Raw genomic sequence first — 19,597 nt, forward strand, 5'->3', positions numbered from 1 at the left:
CTGAGGATCCCAGAGGATCTTTATTATGATTCTGAGGTCAAATTTTTAGAAAACGCACGCCATTTTAAATTTCGGCATTTAAGGTCCGATTAAGATGAAAATCGATATCTGTGGATCCCAGAGGATCTTTATTATGATTCTGAGGTCAAATTTTTAGAAAACGCACGCCATTTTTGATTTCGGCATTTAAGCTCAGATTAAGATGAAAATCGATATCTGAGGATCCCAAAGGACCTTTATTATGATTCCGAGGTCAAATTTTTAGAAAACGCACGCCATTTTAAATTTCGGCATTTAAGCTCAGATTGAGATAAAAATCGATATCTGAGGATCCCAGAGGACCTTTATTATGATTCCGAGGTAAAATTTTTAGAAAACGCACGCCATTTTAAATTTCGGCATTTAAGCTCAGATCAAGATGAAAATCGATATCTGAGGATCCCAGAGGACCTTTATTGTGAATCTGAAGTCAAATTTTTAGAAAACGCACGCCATTTTTTGTTTCGGCATTTATGCTCAGATTAAGATGACAATCGATATCTGAGTATCCCAGAGAATCTTTATTATGATTCTGAGGTAAAATTTTTAGAAAACGCACGCCATTTTTGATTTCGGCATTTAAGCTCAGATTCAGATGAAAATCGATATCTGAGGATCCCAGAGGATCTTTATTATGATTCTGAAGTCAAATTTTTAGAAAACGCACGCCATTTTTGATTTCGGCATTTAAGCTCAGATTCAGATGAAAATCGATATCTGAGGATCCCAGAGGACCTTTATTATGATTCCGAGGTCAAATTTTTAGAAAACGCACGCCATTTTAAATTTCGGCATTTAAGCTCAGATCAAGATGAAAATCGATATCTGAGGATCCCAGAGGACCTTTATTGTGAATCTGAAGTCAAATTTTTAGAAAACGCACGCCATTTTTTGTTTCGGCATTTATGCTCAGATTAAGATGACAATCGATATCTGAGTATCCCAGAGAATCTTTATTATGATTCTGAGGTAAAATTTTTAGAAAACGCACGCCATTTTTTATTTCTACATTTATGCTCAGATTCAGATGAAAATCGATATCTGAGGATCCCAGAGGACCTTTATTGTGAATCTGAAGTCAAATTTTTAGAAAACGCACGCCATTTTTTGTTTCGGCATTTATGCTCAGATTAAGATGACAATCGATATCTGAGTATCCCAGAGAATCTTTATTATGATTCCGAGGTCAAATTTTTAGAAAACGCACGCCATTTTAAATTTCGGCATTTAAGCTCAGATCAAGATGAAAATCGATATCTGAGGATCCCAGAGGACCTTTATTGTGAATCTGAAGTCAAATTTTTAGAAAACGCACGCCATTTTTGATTTCGGCATTTAAGCTCAGATTGAGATGAAAATCGATATCTGAGGATCCCAGAGGACCTTTATTATGATTCCGAGGTAAATTTTTTAGAAAACGCACGCCATTTTGGATTTCGGCATTTAAGCTCAGATTCGGATGTAAATCGATATCTGAGGATCCCAGAGCATCTTTATTATGATTCTGAGGTCAAATTTTTAGAAAACGCACGCCATTTTTGATTTCGGCATTTAAGCTCAGATTCGGATGTAAATCGATATCTGAGGATCCCAGAGCATCTTTATTATGATTCTCAGGTCAAATTTTTAGAAAACGCATGCCATTTTTGATTTCGGCATTTAAGCTCAGATTGAGATGAAAATCGATAGCTGAGGAGCCCAGAGGACCTTTATTATGATTCCGAGGTCAAATTTTTAGAAAATGCACGCCATTTTAAACTTCGGCATTTAAGCTCAGATTAAGATGAAAATCGATATCTGAGGATCCCAGAGGACCTTTATTATGATTCCGAGGTCAAATTTTTAGAAAACGCACGCCATTTTTTATTTCGGCATTTAAGCTCAGATTGAGATGAAAATCGATATCTGAGGATCCCAGAGGACCTATATCGCTGCTTTTAAGCGAAAGGGCTTTTAAATCAAATTCAAGTTTTTTTGAGGAGAGCATTATTAAAATTTTCGTTTCATTTTTTACCTGTTTTTTGGCTTTCCTACTTTCAACGCTCTTGTGTCATATACCTGTCGATGCGTATTTTAATTCCCTACCTTTTGTTTATTTAAATTTTGAGGTAACTATAACCCAAAGATGACTATAAGCACATGAGTCCGCTTAGCATATAAAATTTTCTTTACAAGTAAGTAAATTATTTGAATAAAAGGCCACAAATAGGAAAAGTAAAATTGTTATATTTAATTTTCTTATCGCTACTTTGTTGAATAAAGACAATATTATAATTAAGAAAAATGTTATAAGAAAATTTTCCACTGGCGCGGTTTGCAATTTTTTATATAAACCAAAAACTTAAATTTTAATCACAAAACTAGTATTTTGGCACCATATAAAATAACTGTACTTAACAAAAAAAAAATGCTTCTAGAACCTCATCACCATCAGTCATACATTCACACTAATTATAAGTAACACAATAATCATATCTTCTTATTTAATTATAATAACATGAAGAGATCCTCCGAACTACTCCTAACAAGAAATCAACATTTTCACTTAAGGTAGTAGTAGGTAGTAAATACTAAATAACCTTTTTTATTATTACTATTAAGTGACTGTTTTTTTATAAACCAGTCCACGTCAAAGGCTGATGCCGTATAACGTTTTAAGATTAGAATAAAAAGCTTTGTAATATTTTGGTATCACATTTTTTTCTATCAGGTTCAGAATACCTTTGGTTTTTGTTTCAGGAACTTTTAGTTTTTGTACATATAATTTCTTGAGTACTGTGGTTACTACAGTATTAGACTTAGTTTGTCGTTTGGTCAAAATGAACACAGACTTAAATTCTGCGTCCTCATAAGAAGTCTGGTTTCATGGGCCTTGTAAAATCATTGTCTGAATTTGACTCGGCTGGAGACTTAATTTGGTAGTCAGGATCTTTTACGCTATCGTCTGATGAAAAATATTCTGAGCTCATAGATTTGTCAGAATCATTATCAAAACTTGAACTAGAGTCATTATCTGAATCTGAGCTACTCCCTTTGACGACTTTGTTTATTTTTTTAGGCTCTGATCCTTTTTGTGTCACCAAAATAGTCATCATAATTATCTGAGTTAGCTTCTTCGACAATAACTTCGTTTGGTTGTTTAGGACACTCAGAGTCCTTTTCATTTGTGTCATTAAATGTGATATCAAGATCATAGCCTATCTGGCTATCCGGTAAAGAATTAGTATCAAACGAATCATCATGTAAGTCAGTAAGAGTAGGTTCGCAGTTAAATAAAGAATGAGAATCATGCTTCTGTAAATGGATGGGTGAATTTTTGTTTTCTTTTGGTACCGGTAAATCTTGATCGGGCTCTTGTTTTCGTGGATGGACGGAATTATTGGTTTTAGGTAAAACCATGTATAAAATTCTATGAGATCTGGTACTCATTCTGCATGTGAAAATAAATATATAATTATTAGAATTAGAGAGAAAAAGACAAGAATTATTGTCTCCAGAATGGTATCTTGCGTTGGTTTAGGCATGTAGAAAAAATGAAAGATGAATAAACAAGGAAGAAGTTAATGATAAGGCGAGTAGCAAAATGCCGTTGAATTTAGGATCGTTACAAACCTTGTTCATTTGAATATTAAAAGTATTAGAAATTTGCGCTTATTAGTATAGTTAGTGAAATTATAAATAAATAGTAAATGTATGTTATTTTTTTTGCAATAGGTATATACAATATTATACATCATAAAACAAAGAACTCCTTTACCAAACAACAATCTCAAATTGTATCAAAGCCTTTTGTCTTAAAAGAAATCATCGCAAGCACAACAATGTTTTGAGCAAAACAGACATTTCACAGAAATAATCTTTTCAGATTATAACAATGATAATATATTAGGCATTTTTTTATTACTTAACGGACACATTTCAAAACATGGCAATTTTGTCTTAAAAAATAATCCTGTACTTATTTATTTATATAAGTGAAACGAACACTTTCCAAAACGTGGCACCTTAGTTTTAAAAACAATTGAGCACTAACTTGATTTTTGTAAGCGAAACGGTTGCATTCCCAAATGTGGCCGTTTTGCCCATAAAATTCACTCAAAAAAGAGGTGACTTTTCGCAATGTGGCCCTTTATCACAAACTAACGTGCGCTCGCGCCAACTGTTGGGCCGCAACTAAAAAGATGGCCGCTTTGCTCTGAAGTTAGCCATCGATGCGTAAAAATGCCAAAAGGGCGTGTGCATAAATTGCGATTAGGAGGCCGATTTTGACTAGTGTCTTCGTGAGATATGAAAATAAGGATAATTTTGGCGACATTTTTTAATTAAAAGTGATTTTGGTCAATTATGATTTGTGGCCCTTTCGATCATAAGCAGCGAATTATTATGAATATAACACTTACTTTTACTTTTCACTTTATCTAAATCCACGAATTCCATGGTGAATGTCTTGCACTCGCGTTTCGACTCTGGCCTTGTCGGTGTCAGTCTTACTTATGGGGCGACACTTAGAAATGTAGTTATCATTAGTTAAGATGGAGGCGATTTATATTAATTGAATCGAGACATCTCTAACTTTTGCTTAAAGTCGACTTCCGATTATGCAAACTACGCCACCAGATGTCACTATAAAATTGATACAATTTAAATATGGAAGTCGGACGTAAGGATTACAATCTCCATGTACCTACCAAAAAATGACCGTCCGTCCGTCACTAGTTAGGTAACGGCGCACGGTGGGCTGAAAATCGGCCTTCATAGAAATAGAAACCGAAGTCTTAAATTTGAACTTTTTTTTATTGGAATAGCTGTTGGGTTTTATTATGTCCCAAAATTAATCTATCGTAAGTAGCGGCTAAGAATATATTATTGAAAAATAAAAAATAAAAACTACATTAAAATATACCTTAAACAAAACTACATAAAGCTAAAAAGGAAAAAGATTAAAAACTAAAACTACAACTAAAGTTATAAGTAAAAAATTGGCTCCAGCTGGGTGCCTTGTGGCAAGGTGCCTAGAAGGCTGGCGGCATTGCCGCGCTGGACAGCAATGCCAATGCGTTGTGCGAGGTAAGAGCCAGCCCTTTTGTCACCCGTTGCCTACACGAGGCGCTTCGAAAGCTCTTTAAAAATGTTGTGAGCGCCAGGTCCCCACGGCCCAAGGGTTTCCACCCCAAAAGGCTCAAACATATAGCTCAAATCTTAGCTAATTTGGTTGGAAAAATAATTAGTTATATTTTTTTTTTCAAAATCTTTGTATGGCGCGTATCAGAAAAATCGAGTTTTGTCCGAAAATAAAATTTAACCGTAATATCCTGACAGATGATTTTAAAACCAATTATTCTTGATTTTCCACATAATTAATATTTTCCTACGGGGTGCACTTTTTTAAATCGATATATTTTATTTTAATACGGTTATACTCGTTATTTTGACTACAAAAAATTAATTTGAGTTTGATCGAACCAATAACTTACGCGTAGTGAATTATGGATGTAATGGTTTTATTTTCAATTTTCTACTTGTAACTCTTGTATGTTTATTATTTATCTACTTAATTAAAACAATGAGCAAAAGTTATTTCAGCATGAAAAAATAAGTTTTTTATTTTTTATTAAATAAGTGCATACGGTAGAAAAGTTCGCGTTATGTCAAAATATTAGACATGTGTAAGTAATGCGCGTAACATCACAAATGAGATATCACTCAAACGCGTAATATTGCATTACGCATCACTCCGAGAAACCAAGCATTACTCGAGCACATGACTGGCCGAAGCGCGCGTAAACTCGTAAAGCATCAATATAGATTGACGCGCCGGTAGTCGGTACGAAAGGTCCGTTCAAGTCTATATACAATCCGCGTAATGTATAATGAGCAATGAGACGTGATGGTGTGATGTGTGATGTTTGTTTGCCATGTTATCATTACTTTGCTATCCCGCTCGCACCCGCACTCACTGCTCGCTCGCTCTCATTCCGCAATGCTTTCGGAACACTTCGGATCGGTCCGCTCGGCCGGTCGGTAGCAGTCGCATTTGAGTTATTGCAAATTTCATTAAATTGATACGATAACGGATTTTTGCACCTGCAATCGATTTAAAACTGTAATGCGTTACCATAGAGCTTACAATGTTTTTAGTATTTTACCTATAATGATGCGGCTAAATGATAATTCGCTTGCGAGTTTGAATTTGACGAACAAAAACGTATTTACTGTTTATTATTGTTGTGAAATGTTTGGTTTGGTTGACTTTTGCGGCAAACTAAATGAAGCACGAGTGAAGTTACTTATTTATCTTTAGTTTAATAGTGAGCTAGTGTTTACAGTACATTCTCATATCAGTATCATATCATAATTTTATTGATATACCCAAATAAAAATACTACCATGTGACTCTCGATGGCGTTATCTCATTAATTAACAGATATATTCTTTTATTTTTTTTATCTATGATGCATATTTTACGACTATAAAAATAAAAACATTAACAAAAACGATCTATCACATGGCGGTGAAAAAAACGCAATTCGTAATAGATCGACGCGCCGATATGATACGCCCTAGAGTCCTAACACTCGCTGCGTAATGTAGTTAGTACTGTGATGAGTGTGACGTTGCCATCACGCGCGCGCCCGCGCGCTGTATTCGTTCGGGTAAATGTTTCGTTTCGAGTGATAAGTGATGTGATATCTCATTGTAACATTACGTTTTCGAAAAAGTGATGTGATATAGCATTACTTTTTGAAGTACTGTTTCGCGCATGTCTACAAATTATCCTTAATAATTGGTACTTAAATCATCTGTAAGGATATTACGGTATACCTTTAATTTTTGAAAAAAAAAAATCCATTTTGCTCGTACGCTCCATACATTTGATTAAAACAAAAATTCACTACTCGTAGATTATTGGTTCGATCAAACCCAAATTAATTTTTTGTAGTCAAAGTAACAAGTATAACCGTATTACAATAAAAAATTACTAAAAAAATACATCGATTAAAAAAAAGTGCACCCCGTAGGAAAATTCTAATTGTGGAAAAATCAAGAATAATTGGTTTTAAAATCATCTGTCAGGATATTATGGTTAAATTTTATTTTCGGAGAAAACTCGATTTTTCTGATACGCGCCATACAAAGATTTTGAAAAAAAAAAATATAATTAATTATTTTTCCAACCAAATTAGCTAAGATTAATTTTTGGACATAATAAAACCCAACAAAAGCTATTCCAATAAAAAAAGTTCAAAATTAATACTTCGGTTTCTATTTCTATGAAGGCCGATTTTCAGCCCACCGTGCGGCCGCCATCTTGGATTCCAAAATGGTCATCATTTTCGAAATCTGTACTCCCTAAAACCTATAAAACGATATCCATGACGACTTTTATAACAGAGTGCACGGCCGCCATCTTGGATTCCAAAATGGTCATCATTTTCGAAATCTGCACTCCCTAACACCTATAAAACGATATCCATGACGACTTTTATGACAGAATGCACGGCCGCCATCTTGGATTCCAAAATGGTCATCATTTTCGAAATCTGCACTCCCTAAAACCTATAAAACGATATCCATGACGACTTTTATGACAGAGTGCACGGCCGCCATCTTGGATTCCAAAATGGTCATCATTTTCGAAATCTGCACTCCCTAAAACCTATAAAACGATATCCATGACGACTTTTATGACAGAATGCACGGCCGCCATCTTGGATTCCAAAATGGTCATCAATATCGAAATCTGCACTCCCTAAAACCTATAAAACGATATCCATGACGACTTTTATGACAGAGTGCACGGCCGCCATCTTGGATTCCAAAATGGTCATCATTTTCGAAATCTGCACTCCCTAAAACCTATAAAACGATATCCATGACGACTTTTATGACAGAATGCACGGCCGCCATCTTGGATTCCAAAATGGTCATCATTTTCGAAATCTGCACTCCCTAAAACCTATAAAACGATATCCATGACGACTTTTATGACAGAGTGCACGGCCGCCATCTTGGATTCCAAAATGGTCATCAATATCGAAATCTGCACTCCCTAAAACCTATAAAACGATATCCATGACGACTTTATGACAGAATGCACGGCCGCCATCTTGGATTCCAAAATGGTCATCAATATCGAAATCTGCACTCCCTAAAACCTATAAAACGATATCCATGACGACTTTTATGACAGAGTGCACGGCCGCCATCTTGGATTCCAAAATGGTCATCATTTTCGAAATCTGCACTCCCTAAAACCTATAAAACGATATCCATGACGACTTTTATGACAGAATGCACGGCCGCCATCTTGGATTCCAAAATGGTCATCAATATCGAAATCTGCACTCCCTAAAACCTATAAAACGATATCCATGACGACTTTTATGACAGAATGCACGGCCGCCATCTTGGATTCCAAAATGGTCATCATTTTCGAAATCTGCACTCCCTAAAACCTATAAAACGATATCCATGACGACTTTTATGACAGAGTGCACGGCCGCCATCTTGGATTCCAAAATGGTCATCATTTTCGAAATCTGCACTCCCTAAAACCTATAAAACGATATCCATGACGACTTTTATGACAGAATGCACGGCCGCCATCTTGGATTCCAAAATGGTCATCAATATCGAAATCTGCACTCCCTAAAACCTATAAAACGATATCCATGACGACTTTTATGACAGAGTGCACGGCCGCCATCTTGGATTCCAAAATGGTCATCATTTTCGAAATCTGCACTCCCTAAAACCTATAAAACGATATCCATGACGACTTTTATGACAGAATGCACGGCCGCCATCTTGGATTCCAAAATGGTCATCATTTTCGAAATCTGCACTCCCTAAAACCTATAAAACGATATCCATGACGACTTTTATGACAGAGTGCACGGCCGCCATCTTGGATTCCAAAATGGTCATCAATATCGAAATCTGCACTCCCTAAAACCTATAAAACGATATCCATGACGACTTTTATGACAGAATGCACGGCCGCCATCTTGGATTCCAAAATGGTCATCAATATCGAAATCTGCACTCCCTAAAACCTATAAAACGATATCCATGACGACTTTTATGACAGAGTGCACGGCCGCCATCTTGGATTCCAAAATGGTCATCATTTTCGAAATCTGCACTCCCTAAAACCTATAAAACGATATCCATGACGACTTTTATGACAGAGTGCACGGACGCCATGTTTTATTCCAAAATGGTCACCATTTTCGAAATCCGCACTCCCTAAAACTTACAAAACGATATCCATGACGACTTTTATGACAGAGTGCACGGCCGCCATGTTTTATTCCAAAATGGTCACAATTTTCGAAATCTGCACTCCCTAAAACCTATAAATTGATATCCATGACGACTTTTATGACAGAGTGCACGGCCGCCATCTTGGATTCCAAAATGGTCATCATTTTCGAAATCTGCACTCCCTAACACCTATAAAACGATATCCATGACGACTTTTATGACAGAATGCACGGCCGCCATCTTGGATTCCAAAATGGTCATCATTTTCGAAATCTGCACTCCCTAACACCTATAAAACGATATCCATGACGACTTTTATGACAGAATGCACGGCCGCCATCTTGGATTCCAAAATGGTCATCATTTTCGAAATCTGCACTCCCTAAAACCTATAAAACGATATCCATGACGACTTTTATGACAGAGTGCACGGCCGCCATCTTGGATTCCAAAATGGTCATCATTTTCGAAATCTGCACTCCCTAAAACCTATAAAACGATATCCATGACGACTTTTATGACAGAGTGCACGGCCGCCATCTTGGATTCCAAAATGGTCATCATTTTCGAAATCTGCACTCCCTAAAACCTATAAAACGATATCCATGACGACTTTTATGACAGAGTGCACGGCCGCCATCTTGGATTCCAAAATGGTCATCATTTTCGAAATCTGCACTCCCTAAAACCTTTAAAACGATATCCATGACGACTTTTATGACAGAAAGCACGGCCGCCATCTTGGATTCCAAAATGGTCATCATTTTCGAAATCTGCACTCCCTAAAACCTATAAAACGATATCCATGACGACTTTTATGACAGAGTGCACGGCCGCCATCTTGGATTCCAAAATGGTCATCATTTTCGAAATCTGCACTCCCTAAAACCTATAAAACGATATCCATGACGACTTTTATGACAGAGTGCACGGCCGCCATCTTGGATTCCAAAATGGTCATCATTTTCGAAATCTGCGCTCCCTAAAACCTATAAAACGATATCCATGACGACTTTTATGACAGAATGCACGGCCGCCATCTTGGATTCCAAAATGGTCATCAATATCGAAATCTGCACTCCCTAAAACCTATAAAACGATATCCATGACGACTTTTATGACAGAGTGCACGGTCGCCATCTTGGATTCCAAAATGGTCATCAATATCGAAATCTGCACTCCCTAAAACCTATAAAACGATATCCATGACGACTTTTATGACGGAGTGCACGGCCGCCATCTTGGATTCCAAAATGGTCATCATTTTCGAAATCTGCACTCCTTAAAACCTATAAAACGATATCCATGACGACTTTTATGACAGAGTGCACGGCCGCCATCTTGGATTCCAAAATGGTCATCATTTTCGAAATCTGCACTCCCTAAAACCTATAAAACGATATCCATGACGACTTTTATGACAGAGTGCACGGCCGCCATCTTGGATTCCAAAATGGTCATCATTTTCGAAATCTGCACTCCCTAAAACCTATAAAACGATATCCATGACGACTTTTATGACAGAGTGCACGGCCGCCATCTTGGATTCCAAAATGGTCATCATTTTCGAAATCTGCACTCCCTAAAACCTTTAAAACGATATCCATGACGACTTTTATGACAGAAAGCACGGCCGCCATCTTGGATTCCAAAATGGTCATCATTTTCGAAATCTGCACTCCTAAAACCTATAAAACGATATCCATGACGACTTTTATGACAGAGTGCACGGCCGCCATCTTGGATTCCAAAATGGTCATCATTTCGAAATCTGCACTCCCTAAAACCTATAAAACGATATCCATGACGACTTTTATGACAGAGTGCACGGCCGCCATCTTGGATTCCAAAATGGTCATCATTTTCGAAATCTGCGCTCCCTAAAACCTATAAAACGATATCCATGACGACTTTTATGACAGAATGCACGGCCGCCATCTTGGATTCCAAAATGGTCATCAATATCGAAATCTGCACTCCCTAAAACCTATAAAACGATATCCATGACGACTTTATGACAGAGTGCACGGCCGCCATCTTGGATTCCAAAATGGTCATCAATATCGAAATCTGCACTCCCTAAAACCTATAAAACGATATCCATGACGACTTTTATGACGGAGTGCACGGCCGCCATCTTGGATTCCAAAATGGTCATCATTTTCGAAATCTGCACTCCTTAAAACCTATAAAACGATATCCATGACGACTTTATGACAGAGTGCACGGCCGCCATCTTGGATTCCAAAATGGTCATCATTTTCGAAATCTGCACTCCCTAAAACCTATAAAACGATATCCATGACGACTTTTATGACAGAGTGCACGGCCGCCATCTTGGATTCCAAAATGGTCTTCATTTTCGAAATCTGCACTCCTAAAACCTATAAAACGATATCCATGACGACTTTTATGACAGAGTGCACGGCCGCCATCTTGGATTCCAAAATGGTCATCATTTTCGAAATCTGCACTCCCTAAAACCTATAAATTGATATCCATGACGACTTTTATGACAGAGTGCACGGCCGCCATCTTGGATTCCAAAATGGTCATCATTTTCGAAATCTGCACTCCCTAAAACCTATAAAACGATATCCATGACGACTTTTATGACAGAGTGCACGGCCGCCATCTTGGATTCCAAAATGGTCATCATTTCGAAATCTGCACTCCCTAAAACCTATAAAACGATATCCATGACGACTTTTATGACAGAATGCACGGCCGCCATCTTGGATTCCAAAATGGTCATCATTTTCGAAATCTGCACTCCCTAAAACCTATAAAACGATATCCATGACGACTTTTATGACGAGTGCACAGCCGCCATCTTGGATTCCAACGTAGAAGTCTACTTGTAACGGTACCGTACGGTACCCTTTCAACTGTAGCGGTACCGTTTGAAAAATGTACCTATTACATTTTATTTATTCGGGTACCGTTATAGTTATATAGTTTTTCAATTGATACCCTTAGTTTAGGTATCGGTCTTGTGCGATTTTATTCGGGTACCGTTAGCTTTGGATACCTATTCAATGGATACCCTTTGTGTAGGTATCGGTCGTTTGCGATTTTATTCGGGTACCGTTACAGTTGTATAGCTTTTCAATTGATACCCTTAGTTTAGATATCGGTCTTGTGCGATTTTATTCGGGTACCGTTAGCTTTGGATACCTATTCAATTGATACCCTTATCTTAGGTATCGGTCTTTTGCGATTTTATTCGGGTACCCTTAGCTTTGGATACCTATTCAATTGATACCTTTATTTTAGGTTACCGGTCTTTTGCGGTTTTTCAGTCCCTGGTTTGTAAGCATTATTGTATGCTTTTATTAGGTGTTAAATTGTATGGAGATGACATCAAGGTTACCCAAACTGCCTAGGGCTAGTCAGTGGAAGAATATGATTCAAACCCTACACCTATAGTTGTACCGTTCTCAAGTGGTTCCCGTTCTGTATGGAGAATGTTCCCGAGCAAGAACATTCCCCATAGTAAACTGAGAACATTTTCGAGAATGGCACAAATATATCTACACCCCAACAGAGGGTAACAGGATGAAAAGAAGATGCATACAAAGATGTAATTTATTATTAAATTGTCATATGTCACCCTTGCAGCAACTTCATACTCAAAGTATCAACGGATGATTAATTTGTAACCATCTCAGGCTTACAGTATAGCCCTGGGAGTAGTAGGCTGTTGGCTCCTGACCAATTACGTCCATTTAAATTGGATTAATTGAAATAAAACCAAAGTTCCAACAACTCAAATCCATATGCCACTTGAAGAGGGAAACAAAAGATTTATAATGGCTGCAAGATTGGTTCCAAGAAATGTAAAAGCCAATAATAAATTTGAAACTCACTGGGAGAGTTTCATGCTGCTTTGCTTACACAAATATATGCCAAATAAAATTAGATTGTGAGTGTGGTAATGTTCTAAATATAGATTTATTGATGTGTTGTATTTGCCATTTTGTTTAAAATTGTAGTCAGACTTTAAACGATGATCCACTAAGGGTTCAGGCTAATTTGGTAGTCAATACTAATGGTATGAAATGTCCAATGTAAACAATGTACACATTTATAGGTAATCTTGGAGAAACTAATTTAAAATATTGTACCCAACACCTACTTATGTAACTCAATATTCATATGCAAATAAATCATTCATTCATTCAACCCTGTACACTACTTTTTTTACAAATTTGGGAATTTGATGTTATTTCAACTCAGATTTTTCCATACTCCATTCTGTTGCCGCTAGGAAAAAGGTAACAGAATGGAAATATATATCTTGGAACACTGTTTTTCTCCAGCTAGGAGCGAAAGAGCCTCTGTTCTGTGTAAAGATCACATAAAAATAACCAAATAAATAAATGGTATGGCCTACAATTTTCTGTAATTAAAATTTCTTAGAGCAAAAATAAATGATTCAAAGATATAGGACCATAGGTAGCATAATTAGAAAAAACAAATTATCTACATAAATAATAACTTAATATCCAAATGAAACTGCAATAGAATACTGTAGAACTTTAATTTAGTTAACCCAGAAAAAGCCCATAAATAATTTAATTATGAAATGTTTTTAAGGTTAGATAAGACATATATTAGGAATTCTTCAGCGTTTTGAAGTAAACAACAGGGATAAAAAATTACAGCGTAATATCTAAAAGCTCCAGAAAAGAAACACAAATGTAAATACGATTTAACAACACTTTCATGGATAAATACGGAAAGATCAATGTGAAATGTGTGAAAGCTGTCAAGATTTCAGCGTAGTATCAATCTGTAGTGCCAAGCGCAGTACCAAAAAAACTATTACGAAATTTGTAACGTGACACCTTTTCAGTGGAGAAAGTGGAATAAGAAGCTAAAATTCAGTGGAAATCGGCCTCAAAACCGTGACATTCATGTAAGTCACAAAAATGGCTTTATTTTTGCAAAAAATAACACCTTGGCAAATAAAAATGGCTGCGTTTGAACGCCAAAATGTACTTACAGAGGCTCCAATATGGAAGTCAGCCATGATTTAAAGGCGTCCGGGTTTTCAATTATCATCTTGATCACACGAATTACAGACTCATTAAAATATTATCCATGTAAATTGCACTTGATAATAACACTTAACTATATTAAAATTAGATGAAAAGATTTATTTATCACTTGGATTACGTCTCTACGTACTTTCCGAATAAATTCTTTTTCTTAACTACCACAGATATAGTATAGTAGTACAAACCATTTATTGTAATGTTGCCAGCATTTTTAGAATGTGGTTATTAAGATGCTGGGAATTTTGCCAATGCTTCCATATAGAATTTTACTTTGTAATGTTGTCTAATATGAGAATCTATGTTTTTATAATTAGAATTGGATTCATTCTTGCTTCTTTATTATCATATCTGAGGGCCCACCGCGAACATCGAAAAACGAAAATTTCGAGGATGTATCTCTTTTACTCCAATTAAGGGATAATTAGATTGACAGAGATACCTCTGTTCATCTTATCTGTATCCTACCTACGGCCTATCTAGGTGGGACAATATTAAAACTTTAACACACGGGCGTACCGGATCGCGACCTTGGTCTGGTCCGTGGCCTGATCGTACGAGTGGAAGATGGTCCGGTGTACTTCCGTTAAGGATGCAGCTATAAGTGAGAGCGAGTAAGTGATATGCTGACCGGACCAAGATAGCAGTCCAGTACGCCCGTCTGTTACAGCTTTGAATTCAAGGACATTGGCACGCCGATTGCGTTATTTTTGTACGTGTGGACCAAATATTATCTAGGATCTAGAAGAAGAACGATAACTTCAAAAAAAAAATGGCCCCTTAAAAAGTTAGTTTATACTACTAGCGCTCTCATTGTATACCAATGGAACTAAAATTGCCAACTGGTTTAGCTTGGCGGGTATTGATAATAATTCAATCGATAAACGTATTTTTTGTCAACATAACACGATATATTATGAAAGATGAAAATAGTGAATGCTATTGCGAGATTCATAGATGCTAGGCAAAGAGTGGTATATACAAGAATTGCTCGTTTAAAGGTATAAGATATATATATATACATATATATATATATATATATATATATATAATATATCAAGCCCCCGTTGCCTGTTCTCAGTACAAAGTTTGATACTCAAGCCGTAGCCATTTAGGTGGTTGAGAAAGCTGTGTATGTTTGCGTAAAAATGTGTATGTGTAGAGTTTTAATTGAAGCTTCGATATCTTCCTAAAAAATACTTTATGATATAATAAAATATCAAATGTCGCGGGCAACAACATATACATTCCCTCGGAAAACATATTTTAGTTGGTTTTGGCCGGTGTACTATGGATTTCCGCCTTTGATTATTGTAATATCGAATTCACAAAATCATACTGGTTAATCAGAATATATAAAGTTTTGTGATAATGGTTCTGTGTTCATTTTAGGTAGTTCAATTCCTTTCAGGCAAAATAAAATTTGTAAAAAATGCCGATAGAGTATCGATATGTCTGTTACTCATTGTTAATCGTACATAAAAAATGTGGCTGTTTATGTGAGGCTACCGTGACAGGTGGCTTAGACTCCACCTTTAGGAATATTATATCTATGCTGATGAAATAAAGTGAGTCATATTAAACAAAGTTTTAGTTTTCTGTTAGGTAAAATAGGTTGCGCCATTTTTTCGAATAAAAGGCATTGTACATAACTGTCCACCCAGACCCCTCCCCTCATTAACTCCCTTAATTCCCGTCCGTAGTAGGGTAAAAAGGAGAAGGAGAATTTCTTGATTTCTCGAATACGCTTCGACCGACGGTTGGTTTATACCGACTTTATATAAATCTCCAGTTCCTCGCCCTCACTACATATATAGAAGCTGGTTTCCAATCAGGAACAAAGTCTTCTGCAGTCTTTATAGATCTCACGGCTGCAAACGACACCGTCTGGCGTCAAGGCCTGCTCTATAAACTCTTAAACGCTGTTCCGTGTCTTAAGATATTTAGAGTGATCGAAGATTCTCTCACAAACAAATTATTCCAAGTACATCTGGGCCAACAGTCGAGTAAAACGAGGGTTTTGAATAATGGTCTACCCCAGGGATCTGTGCTCGCTCCCCTGCTCTTTAACCTCTACATTCACGACTTACCTGTCACGACCTCACGTAAGTTCGCCTACGCTGATGACCTAGCCTTAGTAGCGCAGAACAAATCCATGGAAACAACAGAACCCATTTTGGAAAAAGATCTAGAGGCCATGGATGAATACTTCCAGCACTGGCGCCTACGTCCAAATGCAAATAAGACAGAGGTCTGTTGCTTCCACACGTTACCTACCATCTTCGACACAGTTATTTACCAGTTTTAAGCCGTATTGTAAGGAGATAAGGTCGAACCATAGTCAGTGAAGTATGTTGCTGTGATTACTCCCGAATACACACGTGATGAAGGCCAGATGTTATCACGTTTACGGCCTAAAGCACATCACACACATCATACACGAGCTAATTTTAGGGTTCCCTAGCCAATATGGTAAAAACGGATCCCTTATAATTTCGTTATGTCCGTGTGTCTATGTGTAAAATATATTTTAACATGGAACTAGGTATATTTTGTGAGCCGCTATTTAGTTTAGAAGTAAAAATTAATAAAAATATATTTTCAAGGGGGGCACTCCATACATGTAATTAAAACTCAATCAAATCTCACTACATCTCACCAACGGAAGATGTCAACAATCCTTTGAAACGCCTCACGTAATTAATCAACATCCCTTAGGTATCAATATAGTAGTTAACATCAGTCTACAATGAAAATAAAACTTTTTTGCTCTTCGTCATTTATCCAACTCAGTAAACAGCGAATAAATTCTAAATTTTCTCTTAAGTGGAATGACGCCGCTACCGTATCGCGTACGTCTATCAAGTTCAATGGGATCATACGATAATAAATCTAGGACGTTCAGCGCATCCATCGCTGTAAAGCATTTACAATGGCAAGCCGTCTTATCTTGGCTGTACAACGCGTGATTACTCAAAGCATTTTCTTAATGGTCCCGTGAATCGAGCATGTAGTGGCTTATTAACGGGACAAATTGTAAAGGCGCGTAATTGCAACTATAAAATTCAATATCAACAACTACTTCACTTTGTAAGGTTCTTCAGCGCTGTATTGAATTCCTATTCTAAATTTGATTGTATGCCTGTTTGGCGCGCGGGAACAGTCGCATGTCAATTGTTGGCGGGAATACGTTGTTTTTTTTATTTTCTTTTTACGAGTGATAGTGATGTGATGTGCTGTTCGGATTTTTGATGTTAACGATTGCGTTCTTCATAGTAACCGTTGTTTTTGGTTATTATTTACGAAATTTTTTGAATAAACCAACGGATTTGGTTGAAAGTAAGTATTTTCTAATATTTTTTTTGCTTAATGATTTTTCTTCTATATTTTAATTATATTTGTTTATTACCAAATTAAATATCTTCACGTGTGACGCCAAAAGAACATAATTAGCATTGAATCGTGAATAAATTAAGCATCACTAGTAATATTGTTGTTTCAATGATTTGCATATATTTATGTTCATGTCAACTGATTTAATTGACTTTTCAATGTACACAAAACCTGTACGCGAATGGTTTGCTTGAACTGTTTCAAGTAAAAGCCATACGTCAATACGTAAATTTTACTTCCTGAAAAAATAAAACACTGTAGATGTGTTTTTTTTTTCGGAAGAAGGCATATATAAGTTTTGTAAAGCTGACATACATATGGTCTATGTACTCTATGTGGATCGCGTTTTATAAACCTAATAACCTGTATCTCTATTTGAATCTGTTTTTAACGAACAAATCTCTAACTTTGAACCTTTTATAGATATATGGGCACTCACGCTCATAACAACAAAATCATCTAGGAACAGGGAGTTTTTGAAATTAGTATTATTTTGCCAAAAAGTTACTACAATGTTTTTTTTTTTGCTTATTATTCACGTGACATTCACTCATTCGTTCATTCAATACTATTTTTGCCTTTTGTATGTAGCTGTATGGGTAATCAAAATCATTCATGTCAACTCTTCAGGCGATACGTTCTATACTTATAAATTATAATATTTTCTAGCATGTAAAGAAAAAACATAAGAACACAATTTTTTTTTCTTAAAAAGGTGCTTTTTCGATTAAATGAATGTGTCGCCCCATAAGAACAGACTAAATTAACAGAGAATAAAATCATTTTTATATATGAAGGACAAATCATTTGAAATTAGATTTAGCAAAGTTCTTGGTGACCTAATTTTTATGAGTTTAATGAGCTGCATTGCAAACAGTACTATTAAATACTATTAACAATAATTCACTTTAAAAAAGAGAGTACATTAATATAAACTTCTTCAAAAAACTTATTTTTAATCATTGAGTTCACGAAAAAATTACAATAAAAAATACTTAGGAGAGTCATATTTTCAAAATGTTTCCAGTATAGACTCCATATCAAAGGGTTGATCATAAACGTCAAATTTTATTAAATTATGACGTTTAAAATAATACTTCCACGCTCTGTGCTATGAAATTCGCTGCAGATTTAGCTTGGTCTAACTCTAGTTTCTTACTCGTTTCATCAGGTGAGGTTGTGATTAATGTCCGCCGTTTAAAATAAAAGTACCTAGTCTTGGTTTGGTTATATAGAATCTATACCTCAACTCGCGGTATTTCACGGTAATTCTAACAGGCATCTTTCGAATCCTTAGTGCGTATAGGTAGTGTATACCTACGTCATATTTTGAGAATGCCTTAATGAAGCGACGAGGTGGTTCGGTTAGATATAGTATAAATGAGATATATAAAGGAAAACGTGTAGTTATCTCAATCAACTTGGACAACTTGCACTTGTAGGTCATCTAGATTGGCGCCGGCGTCAAACCAGGCGATAAACTCGTATAAATACGTGAAACAGAGGTTGCCATACGTCAGGATTTCCTCTAACATTAACATGTCAGGATCTTTGGTCCTTTATCAGGATTCCGGGGGGCTCGACGAGTGTCAAGGATATTTAGTAGCCTAAACTAACCACTAAAGGGCTTATTACACTTATCCGCCCTAGTAAGATCATTTCCCGTTTCACGAAATATAAGAATATCTTTAACAACATTTGACACGTAAAAAATACTTTGTCTCCAATTGCCAAAAATTTTAAATGTTTGATATCTTTGCGGTTGAACTATTTTTTTACATCAAGAAATATTCTAAACGATGTGCTGATATTTCATGAAACGGAAAACGATCCTTTGG

The 19,597-nt window shown here is 36.3% G+C and overlaps 2 protein-coding genes across 2 annotated transcripts in view; one reads left to right on the plus strand and one right to left on the minus strand.

The window, feature by feature from the left end:
• LOC133533043 (zinc finger protein swm) overlaps window positions 1–15,274 on the minus strand; it is a 78,230-nt gene extending 62,956 nt beyond the window's left edge. Inside the window, exon 1 of the mRNA XM_061871962.1 lies at window positions 14,315–15,274. Coding sequence (XP_061727946.1) covers window positions 14,315–14,373 — 59 coding nt within the window. The 5' untranslated portion in view covers window positions 14,374–15,274. The remainder of the gene's footprint in view (window positions 1–14,314) is intronic.
• A 2,042-nt stretch (window positions 15,275–17,316) lies between these two features.
• The window catches only part of LOC133532867 (acetyl-CoA carboxylase), a 134,978-nt gene continuing 132,697 nt past the window's right edge, over window positions 17,317–19,597 (plus strand). The window contains 1 exon segment of the mRNA XM_061871725.1: window positions 17,317–17,705. Within this exon segment, the coding sequence (XP_061727709.1) occupies window positions 17,618–17,705 (88 nt within the window). The 5' untranslated portion in view covers window positions 17,317–17,617.

The sequence above is a fragment of the Cydia pomonella genome, chromosome 28, assembly GCF_033807575.1.
Source record: "Cydia pomonella isolate Wapato2018A chromosome 28, ilCydPomo1, whole genome shotgun sequence".
Taxonomy (NCBI): Eukaryota; Metazoa; Arthropoda; class Insecta; order Lepidoptera; family Tortricidae; genus Cydia; species Cydia pomonella.